A 26,295-nucleotide genomic window follows, 5' to 3' on the forward strand; every position below is an offset into this window, starting at 1 on the left:
ATCTTAACAAGTGCAATACGGTATATATCTTTCAGTGGTCAGGATCCACAACGATTCTCTATATGAATGCTGAGAGACCTCTTTATACTCTACTATTGTAAATGTATTGTACAATCGAGGATCTGTCCCCGCATCGTACCAATGTCTTGCGGTCGTCCCCCAGTTATCTGTCTGTATGACCGACTAGCTAAGTGACGTCGCCATTACGTGATGTCCCAGATAATTACGGTTATGTTCTTCCGGAGCGATACAAGACTCTTTGTATTCTACGAATATTCGATGTAGGCGGTCTATCGTCCGGCCCATAACTAAACAACATATGCTTTAATAGAACCATTATGACGACTACAAATATATGAATACGTGGTTGTCAGTTGCGGTATCTGTCTGCGGTTAAATCGAATTTGAAGCTGTCGGCGATAGCGATGCTGACGACAGCGGTCGTGGCAATGGACCAGTGCATTGGCAATTGAGAAGGTGCCTCGCTAAACGGATCGACAATAGACGCTCTAACGGCTAGGCCTGTCTAAGTCGCTGGGCAGTAATCGAAGACCACTGCTGATAAATTCGACGGCAGCATGCATGTATTTTTGCATTTTAGTCTAGGTGAAGTTGGGGAAGCGCAATCTTCCAACGCAGCAGTTCGCACTATATACCTCAAGGTACTGTCCATAGCTAACCCCGGTAGAAAGCTGTCCTGTTTGATATGTAAATGGAACCCTTTTCCAAGGTAGACAACTCTCTTCCGAGCGGATGGGCGCCACCGATGCTATGCGCTACGGCCGTCGTCCCGCTGGCCTCAGCAAAACGAAGGCAACTACCAGTCATTGAGGTAGAACTATACGACTATCGCAATGGATGGCAGTGTTCGTTACAAATTTTTTCAAACGTGAAGGGGCGGGCACACGTCCGCTGAATAGCGTAATTGCGCGGTGCTATTGTTTCACGCGCGTGTCTGTGAGTGATCGGTGTCTAAAGCGAAAACAAGGGCAAAAGCTGATTGAAGATGCAGTATCTTCCATGAAAGCCCGTACGGCTGGACGTATAGACGTTGTCAATAGAACCTACTGTTACAACTACAAAACAGAAAGTGAAGCAGATAAACGCTCAACGCATAGACTAATGGTTACTTTTGGCACTCTGCCACACTGCAGTCCGAAACGGCTCGGGCAACTGCGGGTTAACCGGATGGAGTCCCGCAGTGGAACGCGAAAATGCCCACGCCCCAGTTGGGTTATCAGCGTCTGGCCACGGTTACCTCTGGCGTACGATGGTACGCCAGAGGTAACCGTGGTAACCCCTATATCAGGAACCGTGGTAACGCCTATATCAAGAGCCAGTCAGCTCCGGCAGAGAATACCTGCACTCGTCTGTTAAGGCTTCTTCTGCTGTAAATCCTATAGTTTTCGTTGCAAAGGCCTAGGGCATCGTGGTATGGTTAAAATCGAAACATTAACCGGATTCGACAGCGCCCGATCCTAATTGTTACGTATGATACGGCTGCTGCACCTGCGGTGTAACGTTTTGAGGCGATGATCGCGCATCTGGGACAAGAGTAATAAGAAATGGATGGGGTAAGCAAGAGTTACCAGTTTCCCTATAACTTTAGCTTTTTCTTAATAGACATCCTTGTGGAGAAATGATAGCATAACCCCTAGTATAGTGCGCACAAAACATCAGTATTATAAACATTAGATTAGAAACAGCCATGCAGGTACCCAGGGATAGATAGAATCAAGCTTCTTGTCGCCGTCGTCGTTATTGTTTACCGTAACCTATTGATTGAAGACTGGCGCACGTTAGAATCAAAAAAGCTACCACCGTATTTCACAAAAGGCCAGCCAAACTTCTTTCCTGTCACGACTACACGTTGAGAATCTGGGTGAGTTCTTCCAGGTCTTCCGAAGATATCTATCTATTACGTGATACTTCCAACAGTTAACTAGAAAGTAAATTGTTCAAACAATTTCCAGCTGTTGCTTGTTTTCTACTAAGCAACGATTTCTGCGATGAAATGATAATAATATCAATAGATACAGCAGATCATTATTGATAGCGAGCCATGCGCAAACAATAGCGACGCAAGTAAAAATCCCTGGGCGACCAACGGTGACCGAAAACAATGGCGACGAACTGATGATACGCTCCATTATCGATGTCGTTCCCTCGATTTCTAGATCGCTCGCCTGCGTATACAGATCGAAAACTTCCTGTGCAAAAATCAATTCTTGTCTCCTGGAGGGCGCTGGCTTATAGTTAGCCCGTTGTCCGAAACGAAACATTCCGCTTCTGCTAGCTTAGCATAAGACGCCCCAGGCCCAAGGAAGTTTTAGCCGATTTGTTCTTCATGAGTGATACCAGAAGGTCCTGCTATTGTCGGGGTCGATCAACATGCGGTGACCATTTGTATGTTATTGGTATTGCCGACAATGTGGATAAAATGTGTTAAACCATTTAAACGAGAAAGCCGAACTTTTTTTGCAGACGATATATAGCTAGAAGGCTATTAAAAATTACCCGACATCGAAAGTTTTTGTGCGAACACTCATTGTTGAGTAATCGCGTTGCTACACTTAGCCATAATTGATGGTTATGTTCAGATTGGACGACAACTAATAGATTTATCGCTTTATGGAAGCTGCGACGCTGGTTGGTGATAAAAGTTAAAGGATTCGTTTTTTTTTTTTTTTTTTTTTTTCTTTTTTGCTAGCTATAGCTGCTATTGCTTGAAAGATATGGTTCTTTAATGGCAAATGCTTTCTTTGTCCTCCTTTTTAGTCCATGGCCGGGCTATGTGGCCAATCTCTTTCGATCTATCTCTACCGGATAACAGTTAAATATGACCGTTTAAAGAAGCCACTCACACAACTATACCGGCTAAACGGCACGCTAACGTCTGCAGTATCCCGACAGTTTTATTAAAGTCTATATAGTTTATCATTCTATCATCCGCTCAAGTAAACTGACGCGGGTGTCGCCGGACGAAATTTCGAATCTCGGTTTGGACGTATGCTTCTTTTGGTTTTTACTCTTATCATGGAAGAGGTTGCACGTAACGATAATCGTGCTTAGCTTTCGATAGCGAATGAATAGAAAAAGAATTCCCTTAAAACTATGACGAAATGAACAGCCAAACATATATTCAACGAACTACCACGGTGGCTCACGTTTGCGCTTATTATTATTATTACCTTAAAGCCGGCGAAACGCTTCTTTGTGGGCAAACCCATTTTTGGAGAAAATGGGCTATGGGCGTAAAGGCCTATAGTTGACGTTAGCCACTGAGTGACACTAGGTGAACATGTCTGCATATAAAGCAAATTAGGTTTTTCTCCATTAAGCATTAATGCTTTTAAATTACTTTTATTGATAAGGCTATATTTTATTTTACCTGCAAAAAGTAACTTGTTGAGTTTTTGCTGCTTTTGTTGCTTTGAACAAATAGAATAACCTAACAAACTTTTGAATATTATAAATTTTAAAAAATTCTACCCTCGAGCGTCTGTTTGAAACAAGGCTCAACCCCGACGGAATATTTCCCTACAGTCTCTCCGATCCCAAACAATTAGTCTGGGATACATGTCCCACCTTCCAGATCGTGTTTGATCGGGAAGCTCTCGATGCTTTAGCTTGTGCCATCTGCACGGTTTACGTAGCGCCACAAATAGCAAGGCGCCGCACACACACAAAAACATATTCACATGATCCTCGTCTCACAGCCGTATTGATCAGGAAATCTACCACCGACGCAGCGTCAGTGATACAACAACTTAGATCCTCTATCGTAAACCCACCTGAACCGACGGCAGACGGCTCGTTCATTGAAATATCAGGACAGTGGAGATCATTGTCCAAGCGGCAGTCTGGTTTTCAGCTGACCATCTGGCCTGGCTACCAAAACAGCTTAGTCAATTATTATTGGAAATAATCTTTAGGGAGGCTGAAACCACAGTCTTCATCATACTGCCGCCCACAAGCTGCTTACGATCGGATTTCGTATTTGTTGTCTTAAATTGGTAGACGATGAATTTTGTCGGTCCCGACTTTCAGTTTCGCCTCTATCGAGCATTCCAGTTCGCCTGTATAGAGGTCCCCAACAGGCCAAACGACCTATGAGAGTATCAGGTACGTCTGTGGTGCTGACCAGAATCAACCTTAATAGGTAATGAAGTCTAGCAAAGGCGGATTGCAAGCTCTCCGAAGCTGTTTTAGTAGGCGACGCTGATATAAACCGGCGAAATTAAGCAATTAACCGTTAGATACTAAGTAAGGCTTCTTTTATCACCATTTGTTATCACAAACTGTTGCTATCAAATATGATTAGCTTAGCGTAATAGATAAATGGAACGAAAATAGGCGAATTTATTAAAGGACACGTATTAGACGCAGATATAGCAAGTCTCGACAAGCGAGCGAGTCGGTGACGCTGTCGTAACCGTACGTATCAAAATGCCAACCGATTTGTCTTTTCGTGACCACAACGTATCGTGGTATGGATCTGCTTCTTCCAATACACATTCCTATGGCACCAAGTTCAACAGTAAAGAAAATCTTTGCTAGAAAACAAAAAAAAAAAATCAAATATGCAGAAAAGCATATCTGATTGTTACTATTATTTTCAGTCATAAATTAGTAGCTGTACTAGGACGATAACTACAACCGGATCCGGAGACGCTTCGATAGCTACGCGTAGTATGATCACAGCTGGAACAGACGATTTGGAATGTCATGGACGTTATCTTTATTTACAAAGTCAGTCTGCATGTACAACTGGATGTTTTACTAATCTCTGAACAGAATACTCACAATTGGTCAAAGACGAGTCAATTCTTAAACCGTTGGTTGGGCGGCACCATCTTTTCCAGTACCACGTTTACCAAATTTATAGGCACACGATGTTCCTAAGACCTAGTCGAGTTGAATGGCTTCCGAACACTGCAGTTCCGACAGGAAATAAAGCAGATCGTAACACAGTGACGCTGTTCTCATAGCAGTAAGAAATTCTGTGAATATTCCCTGTATCAAAGTACATCTAATATAGAACCATTGTTGTTCCTATAATTTGCTACTAATGATTTCTACCATTAATGCTGAACAGATCACGTCCGGCTACCAGACAGGTGGCTTGGTCTTGAAGCTTCGTCTCAAAAGGACACTGGGGAACATGGCCGGGTCATACTCGTCTTTGCTTGCACCTTTCTTGCCTGTTACTTGCCTATGTTCATCAAACCGCATTTACGTAAAGATCAGAAAAAACACGCACATATCGCATTGGCACTTCACACGTGTAAACCACGTGTGGAAGCACATATATCGGTTCAGAAACAGTAAAGCTTACCATGTCACTAGTTCGGATCCGTTTGCGAGCATAGATGTAACATGTACTAATGACACAAAACCGAACTTCGTCGCTTCAACCATAAATAGAACGCAAACCGGGCCTAGCGTGCGTGGGTGCGCGTAAAATATTCAAAACATGGGCAGCGTATTCGTAATCTCATGCGTGTGTCCATATAAGTCTATAAAATCGTATCTAGGTCGCTAATGTCACCTAAAAATCTATGGTAATTGCTTGGGAAACTGCTAACAGTTCTTAAAACGAAGGTTCCTAATCCACAATTACACAACTACGTACTTCACGCACAGTTTATTAGAGATATCAGGCACATGATTCGAACGTCACGTAAAACGGGTCCAAATAAGGCTAGACCTTGCCAAATACCAATGTGCATATTACTACGATCGGCATTCGTCGTATTACCTATAACGTTTTGGTCAGAAACGCTGAGCCAAATATGGAGATCCGGACAGATCATAGATAAATGATCACACATAACACCGTCGACTAAACCGTTATTCATTACACAAAGTCTTCTACAACAACAAGCGTGCCCTAGATCACTACGCCTAAAGCTTGCCCAATTCTTCCATTGCCGCTATCGCCGGATACAGCTAGCAAAGGAATCGATCGCATTTCTGCCTTGCTGACATTTGGTTCGCTTAAACTTCTTTGCTAGGATACCAGACACGCACACAAATCCACTTCAGCTTAATAACAGCTAGGAAAACTGATGAGGTAACTTTACTGCAATGGTCGACGCTATTGTTCCCGTTGATATTTTCTGGCTCGTGTGTCTTTGTAGGAGGCTGTCCACGCCGTCGCCGTCATCGTTGGAACTATTGCCGCGAGAAAAGGACTGCCCAAGCGCAAACAACATCGCGAGTACAGCCAACTGGGATAGGGTGAACCAGATCTAGCGAAAAGTCGTTAAATTCGTTAAACCAAAAGCGAACAGCCAGAACCCTCTCCGTTGGCAGCCAAACGCGTTGGCATAAGCGTTGGTGCCGTTGTCGACATCGTCGCAGATCCGTATTTGTTTAGCATTCGACTAAGAGAGACGATACCGGACAAACAAAACAAACAGAGTTGATAACATTTCATAGGGACACCAATGGTTGAGATAATTTAGGATCTGTAGCTGTTTCGTCGAAGCAGAATTCGTGGCAGCGAGAAAGCTTTCTGTGGTGTACGAGTTTGGTTTTCAAATATCGCTTTGGCAATTGAGTGCAATTGTCTGCCGTTTGCGCCTTTGATCGTGATCTGTTGTGTAGAAAAGCTCAAGAGAAACATCTATGTATCGTCTGTTCGAGAAGGATACCTCTGTTTGTCTTTGGCAATTTCGAGGACCCCTAACTTCTGCATCAGTCAGTAGGACGAGGCGTTATAGTGCACAATAAGAGCTCATAAATCAAATAGAATTGTCTACAAAGCGCAAGAGAGAGCTATTAGTTGAGTAAATACATACTTGACCAATGCAAGTGTTCACCTCGAATGGCTATCACCTCTTGCCCACAAGCGAATCTACATGTAGAGATCGATAACGGTCATTGGTAATTGTTTAGCTACTAGTTACACAACATGGAGTATACTGTAATAGGGTAGTGTGTAACAAGGCTTTTTCAATTACTCGAACCAGAGCAACGGCTGTATACGTATCATAAAAATGGGGTCGTATTTTCTTTTTTCTGCTGGTCGACAATGAGCTGTCTGAAGAGATACGAAATTCAATAATTGTTTCGTAATTTTTTTTTATTTGTTATATATCAGATTCGTTTTTTCTTTATATGTACTTAGTTGTTTTTGGAATTTTGAGGAATTATTAAATTGTCCTCGCCGTCATATTGCACTTGTCGCCTAGAGGTTCATACTGATGCAGGAAGCTATACTAGGCCCGTGCAGGAGGACGAGGTGGCCTTGGAACGAGGACAATGACTGAGAGCCTCAAAACACCCCCAAACCTTCTTGCTATGGGGCCATGGACGACTACTGACGACGCTGCCAACAAAACGTTTTAGCCGAAGAAATGAATTTCTCTGTTCATCCTAACGCAGCCTCACGTATAAGAATAGACTTTGCGCATCCTCAGCCAAGGGTAAGCGCCGGGCTAAGTTGATTCGGCATGTTAAGACTCAATCCATAAATATATTATGTACCAGGAATTATTTAGAAACTAGCATCGATAAGCAGTGGCATTCACGACCGGTATTCGTTCACACGTCATTTCATCTAATAACATCCCACCAATGTAATATTCTAAACAAACGAAACTTATTCCTATGCGATTTGTACATAGCAGTATTAAGCATCAAATTTGTTTACCTACTTCTAGCGCCATTGCTATCATGATCACCGCAATCAACAACAGACTACTTTCAACGCGCATAGGAACCACTGCCACGGCTTTAGTCGTATCGCACGCACGCTTTCTCATAGACCTGTTACCATTTTGGCCAGCTTCGCCTGCCCCGCGAGCGTCTGTAACATGTCTCAAAGCGGTATTCATCGGCAGAGCTGCAATAGCGAGACGTTCTATCTCTGAACGCGCCACAGTTTCGAACAAACCGTGCCAGACCTAACAGAATAGAATGCAGCGTCGTCAATGAATAGCAACGAGCATAGTAACAAACCTGGCCAGCTTCATTAATTAAACGTCAACATTTTCATAACGCCTTACCGGGAGCCGCATATGACGCCATCGGTAACAAAGCCGGAGATCTTTCTATGGATGTTTTTTTTGCTTCCATGCTAAATGAGTGGAAGGAAGGCGTGATACCATGTTGTCACGTTTGCTAGGCTTCACAGGTCAACGAACTACTTCCTTACGGATACGAATGGTACACTACGGACCCAGGTGATGATCTATATCGAGCCTATCTGAATACAAGGACGTCAGCCCCTTCTTAACATTGCGCATTGTAGTACGGCTATAAGGCACACAATCCCGATACTACACACTATAGTACAACACGTCCCGGAGATTTGATGGTTTAAATAGTGGATTTTGTCATAGAAAGCATCACATCTTTTGTATGCATACGCATATATAAAATGGGCCTTACAGCTGGAAGGGTAATGTATGTAGATCAGGAGTTAGAAAATGACGAGTTCAGCTAAAGAAAAAAACCGTATATTTACATTTCAGATACGACTGTTTTAGCTCTCTGAAACTGACTACGCTTCTTAAATATCTAAACGACTAAATAATTGTGCTGACTATAACAATATCTGAGCAAATGGTTTCATTGCTTATCTTGCTATATACCTATTTTTGTTTATGTGCTTCGTGACAATCACAGAGGAAGTAATACGAAATTTAAAGAACAAGAAAAAGAAACATATATCTGTGTTTGCAATTGATTTGATTGAATCTATCTAATGCGTTACAAGCCACTGATTAGCTAGCGTGTGTATGACGAATATCTCTGCAGATGTCGCTCGTACGAAACGGCCACCCCCAGCCAATATGTATGGCTCTTTCGCCGATGCGCTCCATATGCTTTTACTTGTCGTTCCTACTGAGCACGTGCGGCAGCATTATTCTCAAAAGTAATTGCCCCAACAATAGGGCAATATCAGCGTTACACAAAGGCCATCGGCAAGACCACAGCTAACCAACTGCATTTCGGCAAAAATGTTCTAGCCCAGAAAATAACCGGCAGGTTCAACTCCCTTTGCTCTTTATGGTGTGTTTTTATTTATATTACCCGCCTCCTCCTTCCGTCCGAAGCTCTTCTTTTTCCTCACCCTTCATGTCTCCCTGTGCGTCCTGTTTTCTCTTTGAAGGCCCGCTCCGACGAAAAAGCTGTTCCGAAGCTCTTCGTAACGAAAAGCAACCAAACAATTCCGGCTACGACGGACGGGAACGTGAGGGCGATGCGACTGTCAGCGGCCTCTTTGGTTAGCTGCCTCTGCTAATATTGCTTCATTTCTGCATTTCTTGTTGCCATTGCCGCCGCTATTGTTTCATTCGACCTTCATCTCGTGGTTTCCCCTTGTTCTCCCTTCCCACATTGACACTTGCCGATGTGGATAAAAAAAACGGGACAGCACGAACTATCTTGTTCGAGGGTAAAGCGTCTCAGCGCATCATCGGCTTCAATGCATCCTCTCCTTATAAACCTACGATGGGGCTGATCTCAATGAGGTGCTGATGTTGTCTCCACCCGGCTGTCTACTACCGAGGGAGACTATTCACATTCTGATGGTCGCCGTCAAAAAAACTGTTGCATCCGGCGCGCCTTACGCTGCTGCTGCTGCTGACTGTGTGGAATAGATCACCGACGATGACGGGGCATAGTTAGTTGTTTTTCTTTCTTTTCCTGTAAAAGCTGTTCGGGCTGTTCACGGCACCGTTTGTTCACCGTGGGTTATTGTAGCAGCAGCAGTATGGGTGGTGCTGGTAATGGAGCACCGCCGGCGTTTGGTCGACTGCTCCAAACGAGATGTAACGGAGGGAGAAGGTGCGGACCCGAACGTACGGAAATTGGCCGATTGGCCTTCTATGGTGACATTCGCGACGCTGACGACCTGACCGACCAATCGACTGTTGGGCGACCGACGGACATACAGACAATCACGAGGAGTTGCCACGTGTTATGGGCTGAATATGCAATGGAGTAGAGAACGATAGGCCAAAAACAAAAGGATACGATGTGAAGAAGTGCGCCGAAGGTCTGCCTTTGCGATGGCCACGGTAGCTGTTCAGCCAGCAGAGCAAGAATGAATAAACCGAAATCTCAATGGAACGAACACTATGATATTATGTTGGTGCAATTAGGCTGTTGTTAACAACTATTAAGTATGAAAGAGACGGCAGAATCGAGTAACCGATAAGAAACTTTGAGGCGAAATGTCACAAAGTAACATATATGATGTATAAAGTAGACCATATGCTCGACAACGATTGGAACCTTGAGCTGCAAAAAACACTCAACAACTTTAAATGTTTTAGAAGACTCGTTAGTCAATAAAGTACAATACGAAACAGCATATTTATTATACTTTTGTACATGTATTTTTTGTTGTTATCTACTAGTGCAGGGTATACACTACTACTGTTACGTACTAATCGTTGGGTCGCAAGCAATGCTGCTGTCTGTGAAGCCACCGACAGAAGATCCGTGCAAAGAATCCTCTTGCCAAACTGAATCGTTAGAGGTAACAGAAATCAGTTCTAAATTTTTGTTTTGCAAAAATAGCCTCTGCTTTTGTCCTTAGGTTTTTCTTGAGAAGAGCACTTTGTTGCAAGCCATGTTCAGATATGAGCAGTCCCATCAGCCGATCTTCGATTTGGCTAGCGGACGATCCGCTGCTATTTTCTACACGGTTGCACGATATCACCTACGCTACTAGCAGTAAATAAAGCATCTATCATAGGACTCATCAATACACTGAATCTGTTGCTGTCATTGTTCTTTCTGGGGATTTCCAGGACCTTCGACGCTTGAGTGCTTTACTAACACTACGTATAATGTAATCGCATAGACGATCAGGGGGAGTACCTCAACAGATGAAAGCTAGTGAGCACTGCGTCCTCAGTAGTAGCAAGACATACGAATCAAGCCACAACCATCCGCAAGATGACCCGCTTCGGAGAAGCTCTTTGCCGTATGGTGCAGATCGTGGAGATGCCGGTAAATCGCCTTACAGCGCGTAACGGAGAAGACGACGATTTGTTCTCTTGCTCTATTTGATCTGCTCACATGTTGCATCCCCAACAGATGCGAATTCCTCCTCAATTAAATCTAACCCGAACTCCACCGAATACTCACAAACGAGCCATCTTACTGTGCCTCGACTCGAGGTACAATCCAGTTCATGTGTAACGTCCCGGTTATGTCCATCTTTAAGCGATCATCGAAGTGTATACCAAAGCCAACCATTGATCCGTACAAATCAAGTACAAGCACGTACAAGCGGGACGGCCTTGGTGCACGTTGCACGAACGAAAACAAATTGAAGACTTGGATTTTGTTGATGGCGTATCGAAGACGGCAACGGCACCTCTGACACCTCATACTTCACAGGGCCTTCGTCTTCCTCCGCCTACAGTAGCTTTTTTCTAAAAATAAGAAACTATATAAACTACACTGTTAACTAGTGTCATAATTATACGACCTACCTAAGATGCTTATCATAGGTCATTCGTGGAAATGAGCATATAATGAACACCTTACACGGAAGGTAATAACTGATAAATGTCATTAAAGACCGGCCGACATATTGGAATTACTATTCTATGTTGAATCGCTCACATTTTGTTAGGGAGAACACTTCGAACCCGTTTATTCGCAACGAGGAAAGAGTTCCATTCAGCGACTACAACTTCTCAGGTAGCTGTTCAGGAAAACCTGATAGAACGCAATATATATCGAAAAATGCTCTGAGAAGGACTCACGATAGCGTCGGGATGATCGTACCCGAACTGTTTCATCAATGAGACCTACACATTGCAAGGCGCATTTATTATTCAGAATTCAATTGATAACAATATTGCGTATCGTAAAGTTTTTGCTTAGCATGAACGTATCAACGATCGTAAGTACAAATCTATCCTGCGCAACGATACCTTCTGTATTTTTTTTCGGCAATAGCTTTCCTGACCATCTTACACCTGATCGATACGTGGTACATTTAAAGTCAATGAGATAATCCAGCCAAAGGACTATCGCCCGCGAAAGAGGCTCAGTTGTCGATACTTGCGTCGATCATGGACGCGTATTAAAACTGTTAGCGTTATCATATCCGACGTGTCCATCACTAATCCGGTTCATCAGCGAAATTCTCAAGATGAAAAGGAGCACTAATCGTATGGCTGATAAGATATGAGCACTCTTAAATTAATGCATCTATTATCTAGCGATCAGCTCTGAATGCTGCCTTTTCATTGAATTTTTGTCGCCATTGCAGGTAACAACGCTTTGATAAGCAATTAGCTTAATTTTTTTGGTTGGGCATCACAAGCGTCAATGAAAGACGCAAGCTCAATATGCTGACTATGTTGGTAATCGATAATATTATAGATATAAAATCATAATTCTCCGAGTATTTACGGAGCGGTTGCTATACCCAATTATTTTTCAAATACAGTAAACAAAGCCAAAATGCAGCCAGGCTAGCCATCTTTGCATGGTCCACTACGAAGACAGTCAATTAAATTGTAAATCTCACAGCTTTATCTAGACGAGAAAATTCAGCTGAACGGCCTCAGTCATCGAACGGGACAGATCATCGAAGGGTCGATTGGACCCGATGTTGGTTGTCTTCTTCATGCTCCTGCTGTATTTGTTGTCTGTTTGGCATCGTATAAATAGGAGCTGCTGTCATACCCGAAAAGTTTAGGCGGTTCGTTCGTTAACACACTATTGAAGGAGCCGATAGGCTCGTCTTTCCTACAGGATCGGCTGTAGCGAAAGGCCGCCAGAAACAATTCGACCCTAACCTCAACCCTAGGCGCGACAAACGGCGACAGCCACGCCACACACATCGAGACATAGGCAATCGGATTAAAGGCGCTGAAAGGGAGAAAAGTCCGCAAAAGAGACATCAATAAACCAAGCTAGACTGGACGGTGCTTCAGGTATTGCACGAGATATTGCAGACGCTGACTCAAAGTATCGCGCACAAAGTATTGGGCAGATGCCCAGAATGTGCCCAAATCGGAGGGACAGATTGTTGAACAGATAACCGTGTAGATGGCCCAGCATCTTAGGCCGTCGTCAAGGGTTTACTGCGCTTTATTTTTGAAGGGTACACATCCAGATCCTTGAAGCCTCATGCACCCGAATGTCTCCGCCGAAGACTATCCTCTGCGTCTTGAGCACTTTAGCGGTTGCACTTCACTGGTCCAAAGTGACGTGTGGACCGCCATGACGGGGGTTCTTCTAGGTTGCGGTGGTGTCTTCGCAAAATCTGTGATGAGTATGCTTTCTTAAGCTGTGCCACTCATTGCTCTCTCGAAACACTCAATATTTGAAGGGTTTCACAAGCTTCACTCGACAGGGATGTGTAGCCACATATACACCTAAAGCTTTTCGACTATATCTCCAGCTATCTACCAAGCCATATACTGCGTAAAACGGCAAATACAGTGTCTATTAAATTTAAAGGAAACATTTTGAACATAAGTTTTCCAGCTCTAAGATGCCCACAGTTCTCTTGCCTGCTTTCCTTATCTAAGGTTGGGGGTGACGACAACGCTTTCAACAACGCTTGCGAGCATCGATGCAATTTCGTTGCCTCAACGAAAATGGGTAAGCAACAAGTTTTTTTTCTCTTAGTAAGTCTCATGAATATTCTCATAGTTGCTGTTATTGCCCTTGTCCGTCGCAATCCTACAGACGATAGGCTTCGACAAACAGCCGGCCTTCTATAAACATAATCAATTTTTCGCTGAATAGGTGAGTTAGCTGAGTTCAGCATTGACGATAACCATGAAGAACTTGTGTCTGCTTTGTACGCATTACATCAAGGCCAAAACAGCAGCTAAACGCCGTCACAGTGCAGCATAGCATTGAATGAGCTATTATTCATTTCGATCTTGCAGCCTGGGTTGTTCGTCCATCGACCGCTTTTCCAGTTTTCATTACGGCAGGATACGATCAGCCAAAAACTCGCACGTCTTTAGCAAGTTATGGATGCGTCGCGCACGCGAAACGCAAACACTCATTATAAAATATAATAGGAAACAAAATCCGTCCAGGCCATCAGGTTCCAATCGGCTTAGCTACTTGTTCGTTTATTGCAGGAATTGTTAGCAGGATGACGGGACAGCCAAATCCTTATTGTTGTTGGATTGTGGAACAAGCGCAAGTTTCTCAGTGTATTCGAGCCGGGTTTACGTTCTTCAACGGCTCTGTTACGGCTTACTAACCTATGATGCCGGCCACCTCATGCCATTACAAATGCGGCCGTCTGGCTACCGTCAGCGCTAGGGATCAAAACAACAGCAATACTCTGCTAACTGCTTAGTGTCCCAAAACAAAAGGAATTAAGTGACGAGGGGAATATAGAAAATCCATAGGGAAAAATAGTATAAAAAAAAATACTCTAATAAAGAGAACCTTTAGAGAGTGAAACTTATTTTACCCAAAAAATATACCTCTAGATAAGAATCTTATAAAAACTAATATTTTGCCAAATAATAGGTATAACGAAATCTCTATATAAAGTCGTAGAATCAGATTCGTTACAAGCTAATGTGGGATCAGGTTGAGAGTGCACGTGGAGGAACGGAAAAATTCAGAAAAAAGAGGTCTTAGGCTAATCCCCCCATGATGTAATAGAAGGCGGCAACAACGAAATAACAAATGCTCGAACAAGGTTCGGCTGTTCAATAAATAATTAAGTTAATAATCTATTAAAAGAACTCGATTTTGTTGTGTTCTCAAGTCGAAGAGCAAGTAACATCAAATAAGAGTGAACCTCACTATGTCCAGCTCTGTGACGTAGTGAATGAGAAATAAATATGAACAGTAGTGACCCTGAAAGAACGCACGATAGCTTATTATTCAATAAGTGGCGAGAGGAATTACGCGGGTGGCCTGCTGTTTTGAGATGCGACGATGTAAAGGTTGCAGGACAGTAACGTGTTCGAGCGACTCAATCACTCTCACAGCCGACAACAGCGATCAGGACAACGAAAACGGTAGGAGGCAATACATCGCTAACTGGCCCATTGCCTGCGCCCTGTCCCATGTACCACAGCCAAACGATGCTAGTTTCGTTACTATTTAAGCGTATTCGTTTGGCTGAGCTTTCTGCCATCGGCCAAGCAGCGGACTTAACTGCTAGTCGTTTGGTGCTATCCCCCGCAGTCGTGGCTCCTGATCTCAGTTGTTTAGTAGAGATTTGGGCTAAAGCAGAAGGCTCTAAATAGCAATATCGATAGAATAAGTTACGATGGACAAATTTTATGGGTAAACGTGGTTTGCTCGATGTTGTCGCTAGTTGTTCGTCACCACTCGCCCAAGTTGTCGCAGTACCCCAATTTTACAATGCGACCATCTCCGTAAGGCTTAGGCGCCCTCCGATATGGCTACGTCTGACGGACGCGAGCGCGTACCGTCTAGCGACGTTCGTTAAGACGTAACTCCGTGCTAATATTGAAGACGTTTCAAGACATTAAGTCGAACGTAACGGAGAACAATTCGAAACAACGAAGATACCAAATTGCTTTAATAACAGTTACGGAATCCGTCCCAAACGGGAACCACTTATTGCATGTACTTGTGTTGGTCCATTTGTTGCTATCGTGTGCCATGGATTTTGCTCAATCGAACTCTACCGAGGTTACGATACGAATGGTTATCATAAAGAGGGACCAGCGTGACATCTTTAGACCTAAAAGTCGTCTACTGTGCCTACAAACCTTAGTGCCTAGATAGGACTGTTTTCACTGTTAAGGTACACCCGTTGCTGCCGTAAGCAGACGTCACGTGTGATATCCGCACTGCATGTCGACGTACGTTTAACGTACGCAGCAGGCTGTATGTATCACATGCAGCCGTTGCCCAGAAGTAGGGCGGAATTTCATCTTGATAATATATTGACGCCATTCACTCACTAAGTTACAACCTATATATACCTAAATATAGACTGACTGTTCTTTCTGCTCGTGGCACAGACCAACGCGACATCCGGCCACTTCGATAAACAGACAAGCGCCAAAGGGTTACGTACTCCAATCTATCGACTCCGTCACGTCGATACGTATTTAAAAACAAGGAACACGTCGAGCTGCCTTGCATTTTAACAGTATTCCCGTTTACCTTGACTACCATCATCAGTACGATAATATAAACGTAATCCTTCATTGCGACAGTGACCGCTAATCGCCGGCGGCGCGGCTGATAATGAATGGAGCGAATGTGTGTTTCAATATCTCAGGCTCTTGTAAGGATTTATCGATCGTCGACGATTGCAGCACCTATCAAGCATGCACACTTTATCTAGTCATCGACCATTCTGTGTCCGATCGGCCAACGGTTTCAGCCGTTTTGGTGCTAGCACCAAAACAAATGGATTTCTTATAACTTTATTGAGATGGTAATTATTATGCTACCGGCACTTACGACCTCCCACAGTCGAATGTGCTAGCCGCAGCTGCTTAAAGCCATGCCATTTTAAATGGCAGTGCATTTACAAAGGTGGCGACAACCGTTGCAGGTTGTCATGCGGTTGACACACCTCCTATATATATATACATCTCAATTTCTGCTACCTCTTGCCTTTTTAGGTAGAAGGGTAAACGGACTTGCAGCGTCTGCTATATAGATGTCGAGTACGAGACGCCGATATGGCCTGTCTAAGTCCAGATATAGACAGCAGTGGCGGCTGCGCTTGTTAAAACCATGTTAAGTAAAGGTGATCTACGGGCACATAAGAAACTGGTTCCGAGTAGCCATATTGGAGAAGCAACATCTATACATGTAGAATAAGGCACTCAGAAAGAGGAATCGCTCGATATTATTGACAGAGTCGTAAAACAATTTGAACAGCAGAAATTGTAAGACCTGTAATAGCAGTTAGTTATACGAGGGATTTGCCAGGTTAGAAATGACGATGCCTCTCTAGACGACGCCTCCTTGATACTCAACGAGTATCCGCGAGTGTTTATTGGTGATGCTTGTGATGCCCGAGCTACAACGGTTTAGATCATCTTCGTGGACGGCTACGGTTCTTCGCCAGCGCAATAAAAATTACTCATTTTAACAAGACTATTTATATTGTAACGTTTCTCATTAACGATTAAAACTATACAATGCACAAAGGAGATTGCTTTTTCAGTAAGCCGCGGACTAAATAGTTGATTAAGTTTACCAGTCGGTGGTGCTTGAAAAATTCATAGGCCGCGTATATAGAGACTTCAAGACGCTGGATTTTCGGCTACTTCCTATGAAACGATTGACCACAAAACGTCGATGATCGTATAAAGTCATTATTATGAAGCCTTATCGGCTCGCAGCCAATACCAGATGTTGCTAACGATGATCAGTTTCTACAATACGTAACAACATTTAAATGCACTACCAACGAGCGGCAAGGAAGTCAATAATTATCATGGACAAGCGTTCTTCTCTCATCCATAGTTACAAAATCCCTATCAATATGTTCGTTATTCAAGTTCCGCAGTCGCATGAGACACTGCCAAATAAGCAAACGAGGCCCCCACGCAATCCATCGATAGCAGAAAGTCTCTTGACTGCTGCTGCTATCCATCTAACAAATATCGTACAGACCTATAAGATGATGATAAATACGAGGAAAAAATATATTGCAAAGCGAACTACATGCGACAGAAAGGATCTATAGAGAAATAGCATTAACTTGCAAGTTCAACATGACAAACCCACTTGTGCCACCTCTGGCAGCCCAGAACCCTAACGACCGTCCGTCTGCATCTGATCCGATCAGATAGGAACCGATACAACAGTCGACAACTCTTTTCGGTAGAGCAGAAAGCTGTCACTGCTGCTTCAGTCGGCAAAGTGAATACGTGATGTCTGAGTTAAAATCATGTAAATCAGGATAGCCAAATTGTTAGTACGGGCTTAGATCTGCTGCCGGCAACCCCCTGCCGCGTTGGGTTTGAAAATCCCGCTAAATTACAGACAGACAGACCGACAGACATCCGTACGATGTGAGCAATGTAAGCGCAAGCAATAGACTGACCCGAATAGAATCTACTTGACTCAGATCTGAGGACGACGCAGACATTGGTCCGACGACGACCGCCACTAAGGCAACTTGTTTGCGTCGGTAAACACTCCATTAATAAATAAAATAACATGTCATAACAATGACATGAGACAAGCAGTTAGGTAATTTGTTGAATCTGTGATCTGATAGGTGAGGCGGAAAGACATGTGCTAATAATAACTGACGCTCAATGACAACTGTGGTGATTTCGTCTTTTTTTTTTCGTCAATTTTTACCTTTAAATTAAGGCAACAGCAAGCCGATTCGGCCGTCTGATTTTGCCAGACAAGGTGGATCATATTTATGGTGAAGGCAGTAACGTTCACAGATATTTACGCTGGTTTAGCAGGATGTACCAACACTGAAGACTTGTACTCTTCTATGCGTTCGCATCTTATTTTCCATTAAGCGAAATAATTAATCAATTACTTAATAAACGAGAACATTTTAAAGATGCTACAGTAACGGTAAGCATAGTATTACTTAGCGTGTGTAAGTTAATCATAAGTTATGCACGCTAAGTAATACAGACGATCCGCGTAACAGTACTGAGGCTTCTGTCACGTACAGTGGTAAGTTTTATTTCTGAATGGATATGGGGAGCTAGTATATACATTTCAACGTGCAATTAGTCATACTAAGCGAATGCTACATAACGCCCCTTTATGACACGCATGACATAGCAGCGTAGTTATCTTTTCACTTTGTCGCTTCGGAATATACCAAAGTAGGTAAGCGTCGTTCACAATTCATTCGCGCCTTTTCTTCATTTCTGGTTTGACGTCCTCCAGTTAGCCCCCAAGCAGCCCCTCCCGTTGACCACGTCTTTGTGACGAGCCTCACAATTATTATATGTATAGACCAGTCTTTGCTGCGCGATTCGTTATTATTGCTAGTGCGAACAGTGGCTGTGGGGGATCGCTAGTCTAACTCGAGGCCAGCGGTAATTTGTGGTACTTTTCACTCTGTTGAGGGGACAACGTTACCAGTGTTGATGACCACGGTAGCGCTGCAGGCACTGCCACTTCGTCTGTCTTTGCCAGCGTTGTTCATTGTACTCTCTAGTCTGCGCAGAGGTTACTGCCCAGGGCTGGGCAGGCCCGAGCCAAATTGAGCCGGTTAGTTAAGATGGCACAGAGCGGCCTATAGCAACAGCAAAAGCAGTCCAGCGCGGTAGGGGCAACTGGTGCACCAGCAGACAACATGAACTCGAACCCAGCGAAGGCCTTTCCAATGGATCTGATGGTAAGGCTGAAATTATGTTGACCGCTGTGTAAAAGCAAGAATAGCTAGACTACTGTTAATGCTATCCTGGGCGACGTAGAACTACAGGTTGTAGGGTAATGATGTCGACACGAAAAAGGCTATGGCTGCAATCAGTGACTAATGTCGTTGCATAGAAGCCATGGCAGTAGATATGATTCAGCTTAACTTTTTTTTTGCGCTATTGAGAAAATTCGGGGGAGGTTTTCCTGTGGCTGATCAGCATCAGCAGGACGTACTATTTTGAACATCCAGTTTGTAGAAGTTTTATTTGAATACATTTCTTATTAGCTAGGTTCCTTCAACTTATCAGTTTCATCCCTTTTGCCCACGGTATAAAATTTTTTTTTACTACAATTCGTATTATTTGATTTATGGAAAAATCCGAATTCACCTTCTCAGAATATGCTTTGCTTAGTTGTACTGCTTTATACTTTGGTCCTTATTTTTCAAAGAAATCGCACAGTAAGACGCTTACACCACACGGCCCGCTGAGCGAGGCTTTCACCTTTGCACGGTTCGATAACGACTGGCAATTACCAGAGAAAATGCTTAGACGAGTGCCCGCTGTCAAACCAATTATCAACGGACATAGAATTCGAGATCGATTGTATTCCTGTTGTTTACGTTTATAGAAAACTAGCATAAACTAGAACTCATAATTATTTTGGGCGCCGTACTAGAGCTTAACCTTAGCTCTTTTTGCCGTAATCAGGTCGGGAACGTTGTGCTGACCATGCTGAGAAGAGAAGGTGGTTGTCGTTCAATTAATTTTCGTGTGTGTGTGTGTATGATTTGAATGGACCCACGATACCCAGCAAAGGCCCTCTAGTAGATCCACCCGATCTTTGCCTAAAAACAGGACCGGTAGCATTAACTAACCGGTAACACTACTTCTAAGGCGAAAGGGCTTACGTCGTCTTATTTGTGAAGTTTATGCAACGATACTGTTGGTCGGTCGATTCGGAAAAAACGAATAATCCTTGCACGTATGATATCCTTTTCGGCTATCCTTCCAAAGAAGGATAGTTCAGTTGGAACACTACTTTTTCGTATCCACTTGAAGTGAATGTTTCAGCAGCTTCTAAAGAACGGCGTTAATGCCAACATATATTGGAAAGCAAGGTCGCTAACTTTGTCGCGCACTAGTTGCCTGGGTAAGAAAATAGATGACATCATTTATATTTGGATAGAGATACTGTCCCAAAAAAAAGGTCTAGACTACATATATTCAAAGGAAGCCAAGTAACCTCCTCCAGCAGTCTCTTATTCATTAATCACGCAGCGGACGCTTAGAAGGAACAACAGCGACCAATAGACGCAACAATGGCCAAAAACAATGCTTGCCATCAGTCCATAGTGGATAAAATCGCGTTGTATTGGTGGCAGTTGAAGAACGCTGTTAGTTTCCTCGCAGGGAATAACTTGATGATATTAGAAGTATGCTGATGACGCGCTTCGTCAGTTCCGTCTCTGTCGCTAATAACTTATATTAACCTGGCGCTACCAGGGATCTAGTTCTCGTTTTCGTTGTTTCTTGTCTGTTCCTAGTTTTTATCTCGTGTCGTTATTAAATCTCGGGCGACACAAAAACCGACTCCCAGAGATGATGTCTGCCGCGAGCAGGATCCCGGTTACATACGTATATATACGGTCACTTATTTACACAGCTTGGAAAAAGTAATTCGTCGACACTTATTATTGAATATATAAAACAACGTTTCGTCAATCGGTGTATGTCGCTCGCTGGCTCCATGAAGGGATCGTAGTTCCCCATTTTACAAAACTTAAAAAGTTCACTATCTATTATACAAATAGTTAATGCAAGATACTGACTCAAAAATCGCTGGGACAGCAACTGTTGAAGAAAACTGATGAGTGAGCGAATACTGCCTGACAAAGCAATACGTTTGAAGTGTTTACGTAAGCCATCACTGCAACAGCCACTTGACAGACATATCTTCTACCATTTAAAGGTAACTACCAATGTGTTTTCGAATATAGCAACATAAAGATCTCGTTCGCCAGCGGAATTCTCCGTGCTAATACGTCTAAGAGATGTGTACACTTGGTAAAATGAAAGGAAAAAATTTGAATAATTTTCTAATTATTGGCGTTATTTTTTTTCGTTTTCAAAAAACGGCTCAGTGATTTTTATAACCTCTAGGTTTGCTCTACCATATGGCTACCAGAATGGGCCGAGTTGTTCCACTACAGTAGCGGCGTAACGCCATCCTACGATGTTAAGTTTGTGTCAGCTAGGCCATACGCCTATATGAGTGTGTCTGTATTGAAGGTGCGCGACGCTGGGCCTATTTGTCTGTCGGTATGTCTGCATGCATCTACGTTTGCCTGTCGAGGTCGAAAAAACCGCGCAGATGACCGTCGCTTTTTTACGATCTTCGCAGAGAGACATCGCTTACCGCGAATACTGGTAGACCGCGTGTACGTGATAAGGATACCCTTCATTCATTCTGCCTCGTCATATATACACATTCATACACGTGCAGCTACGCAAGTAGACACAGCGAGGTTGCTTTGGCCGTTGTTGTTGTTGCAGTCGTACGAGCACTAGCTGACCAGCTGAGCGTGCCAGCAGTAATAACAGCGTCACAGTGTTGACCCAACTGAAAAATGGTCCGGTTTAACCCAGTCAGCTTATGCTCTACGTGCAACCGGCAAGCTGTCGGCGGCCAATGAAGAACTCAGTACTGACCGTAGCAATGCGACGACTGAAGCTGCTTAACAAGAAATTTGTGGATTCTCGTTTACCGCTCATGATAGTATCTATAGCCTGATAACTGCTTTACCTGTATTTCGTACGTATCCCCACGTAATCGTGCTGGTCGATGCACGTGAAGGACTGCAACTTTGGTACGGTGAGCAAGGAGCAAAGACTTGTCAGATTTCATATCTAACCTTTTGTTTGTTTGCATCGTTGACATTACATCCCATACTGGATTTAACAAATATTGGATAGTTTAGAAGAAAGAATTCTCATTGCCGACAGCTGACTGCCCTTGCGTGTGTTCTCCTTCTGCGTTTTCTCCGATATCATTGATAACGATAGGATTCTTATTTTCGCCAGTAGCTAACTCGAGTGGATAAAATGTTATGATCTCCTATTCCATTTACACCGAACAAGCGTGCAATGGGTCCTTTCAAAATATGGCTCAAAGTTTTGTGCTATACATTCATATCGGGACACAGACCTCAAGCATCCATTGAACTCGTTAATAGTCAAATCAGTAGGTGTTTCCAAATTCGAACAAAGTTAATCATCCGGCCAGAAAGCATTACAGATCGAACGGTGCAAAGCTAAGATTCGGTCTTTCGATAAAACATTAATTCTTCACGTGTTGACCATATTCGTTTATAAAAACAGCCGATTAAGGTCACATAAGCCCTAAAATTACCCCTTAATCCGCTATCGGCTGCCCTCTTTTTCGGGCAGGAATTCAGGGGCATAAATCGATGAACGCGCACAAAATCAAGCCATTAACAATAACAGCTATGCTATTGTTCCACTGCAACGATATCCTCAAAAGACACCCGAATTTTTCTAAGAATTTCAAATACAGTAACGGACCAAATAGCACTACTGTGTCATATTTTCCCTCGACTGATCGCTTTTCACTGGCTCAACCATAACAGTAGATAGCCTAAGCTACGACTTCTATATCACTGCTTGTCTTTGATCTTCCTCTGTGCAGCGCACTACATAAATTCATCTCTATCGCCAGCTCTACTATTACGCCAACCACGGCGTGGATATATAAGCGCTGCAGTGTCCTTGCTTTACCATCTTTTTTCTTGTCAGTTTTTACCACCTTGTAGTACCTAGTGGCGTCAAAGCAAATGAAACATCGGATTCGAGCGTCATGATGCATAATGTCACAGATATGTAGATAACTGTATCATCGGTTGTTATTATTAGTATTTGCGGAAAATTAACAGAGAGGTATCGCGTTGCGTTTTTTAAGGCAGTTTCTGATTAAGTTCAGGCGGACGTAATAAGCCATAGTCGCCGTTATCTCACTATACTACTAGCCCCCGTTGTACGTCTGACGAATATAGTGGAAGAATGTTTCTGATAATGACTACGAACACGAGTTCCTACCAAGCAGAACTAAGAACGCTTTGAAGCCTAAATGAATTCAAAGAACATCTATATTTTGTCTATTGTATCTCTTAAGTCTGACAAATACGCATTCAGCATTTCACAAATGTTTCGAAGTTCCTAAGTACTATTACAAAATACGAAGTTATTGGTGATATCAGATCTTTTACGAGGAAGATTTTTTTCTCAGATCTTTTGAAGGAAATTTCGGCACAATTAAATGCTAACCTGTATCGAGTAAACACACACCTTCGCAAACGTTGATGATATAAACAAAAGAAGAGAAACGATTTGAAATTTTGTGCGGTAGTACTTGATCGACCCCAATTTCTATTCTATTAGCCCAGATAATCACTGCTGGGAAATTAGTTCCACTATATTCTATTTGTGTGACGTGTACGTTAATATCCGTATTACGTATCTAATCACAGGTTCACATGGCCAGTAGAATAAGCCAGAGCCCAAAAACTCTGCTTGCTCAAATTATCCTCCACGCATATCTCAGATACGTCTAAGGACATAGTAGCAAGAACGCATTGCATGGCAAGAGCGTTCTTCCATTCCATTATGTTCTTTTCATGGTGTTGGCCGCGGATCAGTTCACACCGTTGGAATACTCAAAGACTATTCGTTTTCTACGAAAAAACAAGCCCAAAAACAGTTTTTCGCCAATCTACCTAGTCATGTAGACTTCGTGTACGCAGCCTAGGTCCATTCTTCGTTAATACTTCCCCTCTTCAACCGCACTTATGCAGGTATTATAGGAAACACCCCCTGGCTTCGATCAGCCCTTTCGGCTACTCGGCGGGTGTCACAATACCAAGGAACTGGAAAGTCGAAAAGTGTTTTCTTTTTAAAAACGTGCAATAAATAACGAGACTCATCTCAACGTAGAGTTTTAACAGCCACAAAAAGTCGGATCGAGTCGACCTTTCAGCGTGGATCACTTTTAAAAAGCAGATCATTAATAAAAAGGCAAACACACATATTTTTAGTAATATAATATATTGATACGTTTGTTAAACTTTTAAACGACTATTGTCAATCCTCATTGTCAGAAGTGTGACCATAGGAATCAGCAATATAATAAGTGGCGCATGCTATCTACTGAACAGCGTTACTAAGTTCTAACTTAGTAATATTTAGTACGATTAATATAACTGACGGTATATGACATTCAGCGCGCTTTTATATTAATCGAATATATTTAGAACTGTATTAGAATTCTTATTGGTGAGCAAGATTCAATTTATCGCCAATATCGTCTCTTTTTTTTTGTGTTTGTTCAATGCCGATAAGAAGCGATCTCGTCGCATTCGTCTGACCCAATAATAAGGTTACTTACCGGGCTGGGTTTGTCACTCAGCCATGCCCTTTGGGCAGTGCTATGCAGTAACGAACGATCGTAATTATCGATTTCAATCACTGTTATATTTATTTACACGCACAAAGATTCTATGTATGTTATGCATTGTTAACTATTGCTGATTAGCTCGATAATCGATGTCCAACAACGTACCGTAACGATCATTTGAGCGGCTACCTATCCAATTGCACGCGTCGGACATGTACGTGCATGTAAGATTGGCACTTGAGCTTTAGCTAGAGAATGCACCTAAAGGTTGATTTTCAGAGTGAGAGAACACACAGTGAAATACATCGACCTAGTTCCACCTGATGAATACATGTTCACTGCGAGACCTCTGGATCCATTTCCTGCAGATACTACTCGAACATAGAATGGAAAGCATGAAAACGCTGAAAATTGTTTTTTAAAAAAGTTTTCTTCTGATCGCATATTGTCGTTACTATTCGAAGCAGCTCACTAGTTGTTACAGAGTCCTGTACTTTACATCGGTCCAATTTCACAGCTGTACAGACAGCAACCGTCGGCGTGCCGGACGTTTTCAAAGTACACAGACAATAATTAGAATATTATTACTGCGCTTACTAACTGCACGATTTTATCCTATACTACAATCCTATTAGCACCCTGAAATAAACCTACCAGCCGTACCCCGTATAAAAGCCAAGAGTTGAGCGACGACACTCTGCTGAGTCGTGTTAATTAATATAAAAAAAAAAAACTTTAACAGGCTAGAATGCATAAATGCGCTAATCTTTCCACCATTTACTACTAGGAGACTCACCTGCTTGTGAAAGACGAAGCTCATCTTTGAAGGGAAAATCAATTAATAAGCTATTTGCTCGGCTGTGAGTCGTTTCCACGATCCTCACAGTTCTGTTACAGGCGGGCAAAGTACTGCTCTCGTTAGTGTCTGTGGCGTCCGCCGTAGATGCCGAAGCGCTGGATACCCGGAAAGTAAGTGCAGTTAAAAGGAGAACGACGATCGCGCCGCTATCCGCTCCGACAGATACAAAAGCGTGTTTCTTCATTTCACTGGGGTTGTTTGTTTGTCTGTCTTCCTATCTATCTATCTATCTATTTATCTATCTATCTGTTTATTTACCTGTCTGTCTGTCTGCCTGCCTGTCCGTCCGTCCCTCCGTCTGTCTATCTGTCTGTCAGTCCGTCCGTCTGTCTATCTGTCTGTCGGTCTGTCTGTCTGTCTGTCTGTCTGTCTGTCTGTCGGTCCGTCCGTCCGTCCGTCCCTCCGTCTGTCGGTCCGTCCGTCCGTCCCTCTGTCTGTCTGTCTGTCGGTCCGTCTGTCCCTCCGTCCGTCGGTCCGTCCCTCCGTCTGTCCCTCTGTCTGTCTGTCGGTCCGTTCGTCTGTCTATGTCTCTGCCTGTCTGTCTGTCGGTCGGTCGGTCGGTCGGTCTGTCGGTCGGTCGGTCGGTCGGTCCGTCCGTCCGTCCGTCCGTCCGTCTGCCTGTCTGTCTGTCGGTCTGTCGGTCTGTCGGTCTGTCGGTC

The 26,295-nt window shown here is 43.3% G+C and overlaps 1 protein-coding gene and 2 long non-coding RNA genes across 5 annotated transcripts in view; 2 read left to right on the forward strand and 1 right to left on the reverse strand.

Moving 5' to 3' along the window:
• The window catches only part of dally (division abnormally delayed protein), a 70,028-nt gene extending 43,760 nt beyond the window's left edge, over positions 1-26,268 (reverse strand). For all 3 annotated transcript variants that reach the window (XR_015311742.1, XM_022835813.2, XM_022835812.2), the window contains exon 1: positions 25,574-26,268. Coding sequence is in view for 2 of the 3 variants with exons in the window: in XM_022835813.2 (XP_022691548.1) it covers positions 25,574-25,820 (247 nt within the window). In the remaining variant the exon portion in view is untranslated. The remainder of the gene's footprint in view (positions 1-25,573) is intronic.
• Positions 6,277-11,811, forward strand: LOC147753259 (uncharacterized). The gene is made up of 3 exons (XR_015311739.1): positions 6,277-7,433; positions 7,671-10,498; positions 10,773-11,811. It is a non-coding gene; the product is annotated as an uncharacterized LOC147753259 (long non-coding RNA).
• The window catches only part of LOC111261925 (uncharacterized), an 8,384-nt gene continuing 3,928 nt past the window's right edge, over positions 21,840-26,295 (forward strand). Inside the window, exons 1-2 of the long non-coding RNA XR_002681282.2 lie at positions 21,840-22,182; positions 25,664-25,746. This is a non-coding gene — a long non-coding RNA (uncharacterized LOC111261925). The remainder of the gene's footprint in view (positions 22,183-25,663; positions 25,747-26,295) is intronic.

The sequence above is a fragment of the Varroa jacobsoni genome, unplaced genomic scaffold (assembly GCF_002532875.2).
Source record: "Varroa jacobsoni isolate VJ856 unplaced genomic scaffold, vjacob_1.0 scaffold_616, whole genome shotgun sequence".
NCBI classification, from domain to species: domain Eukaryota; kingdom Metazoa; phylum Arthropoda; class Arachnida; order Mesostigmata; family Varroidae; genus Varroa; species Varroa jacobsoni.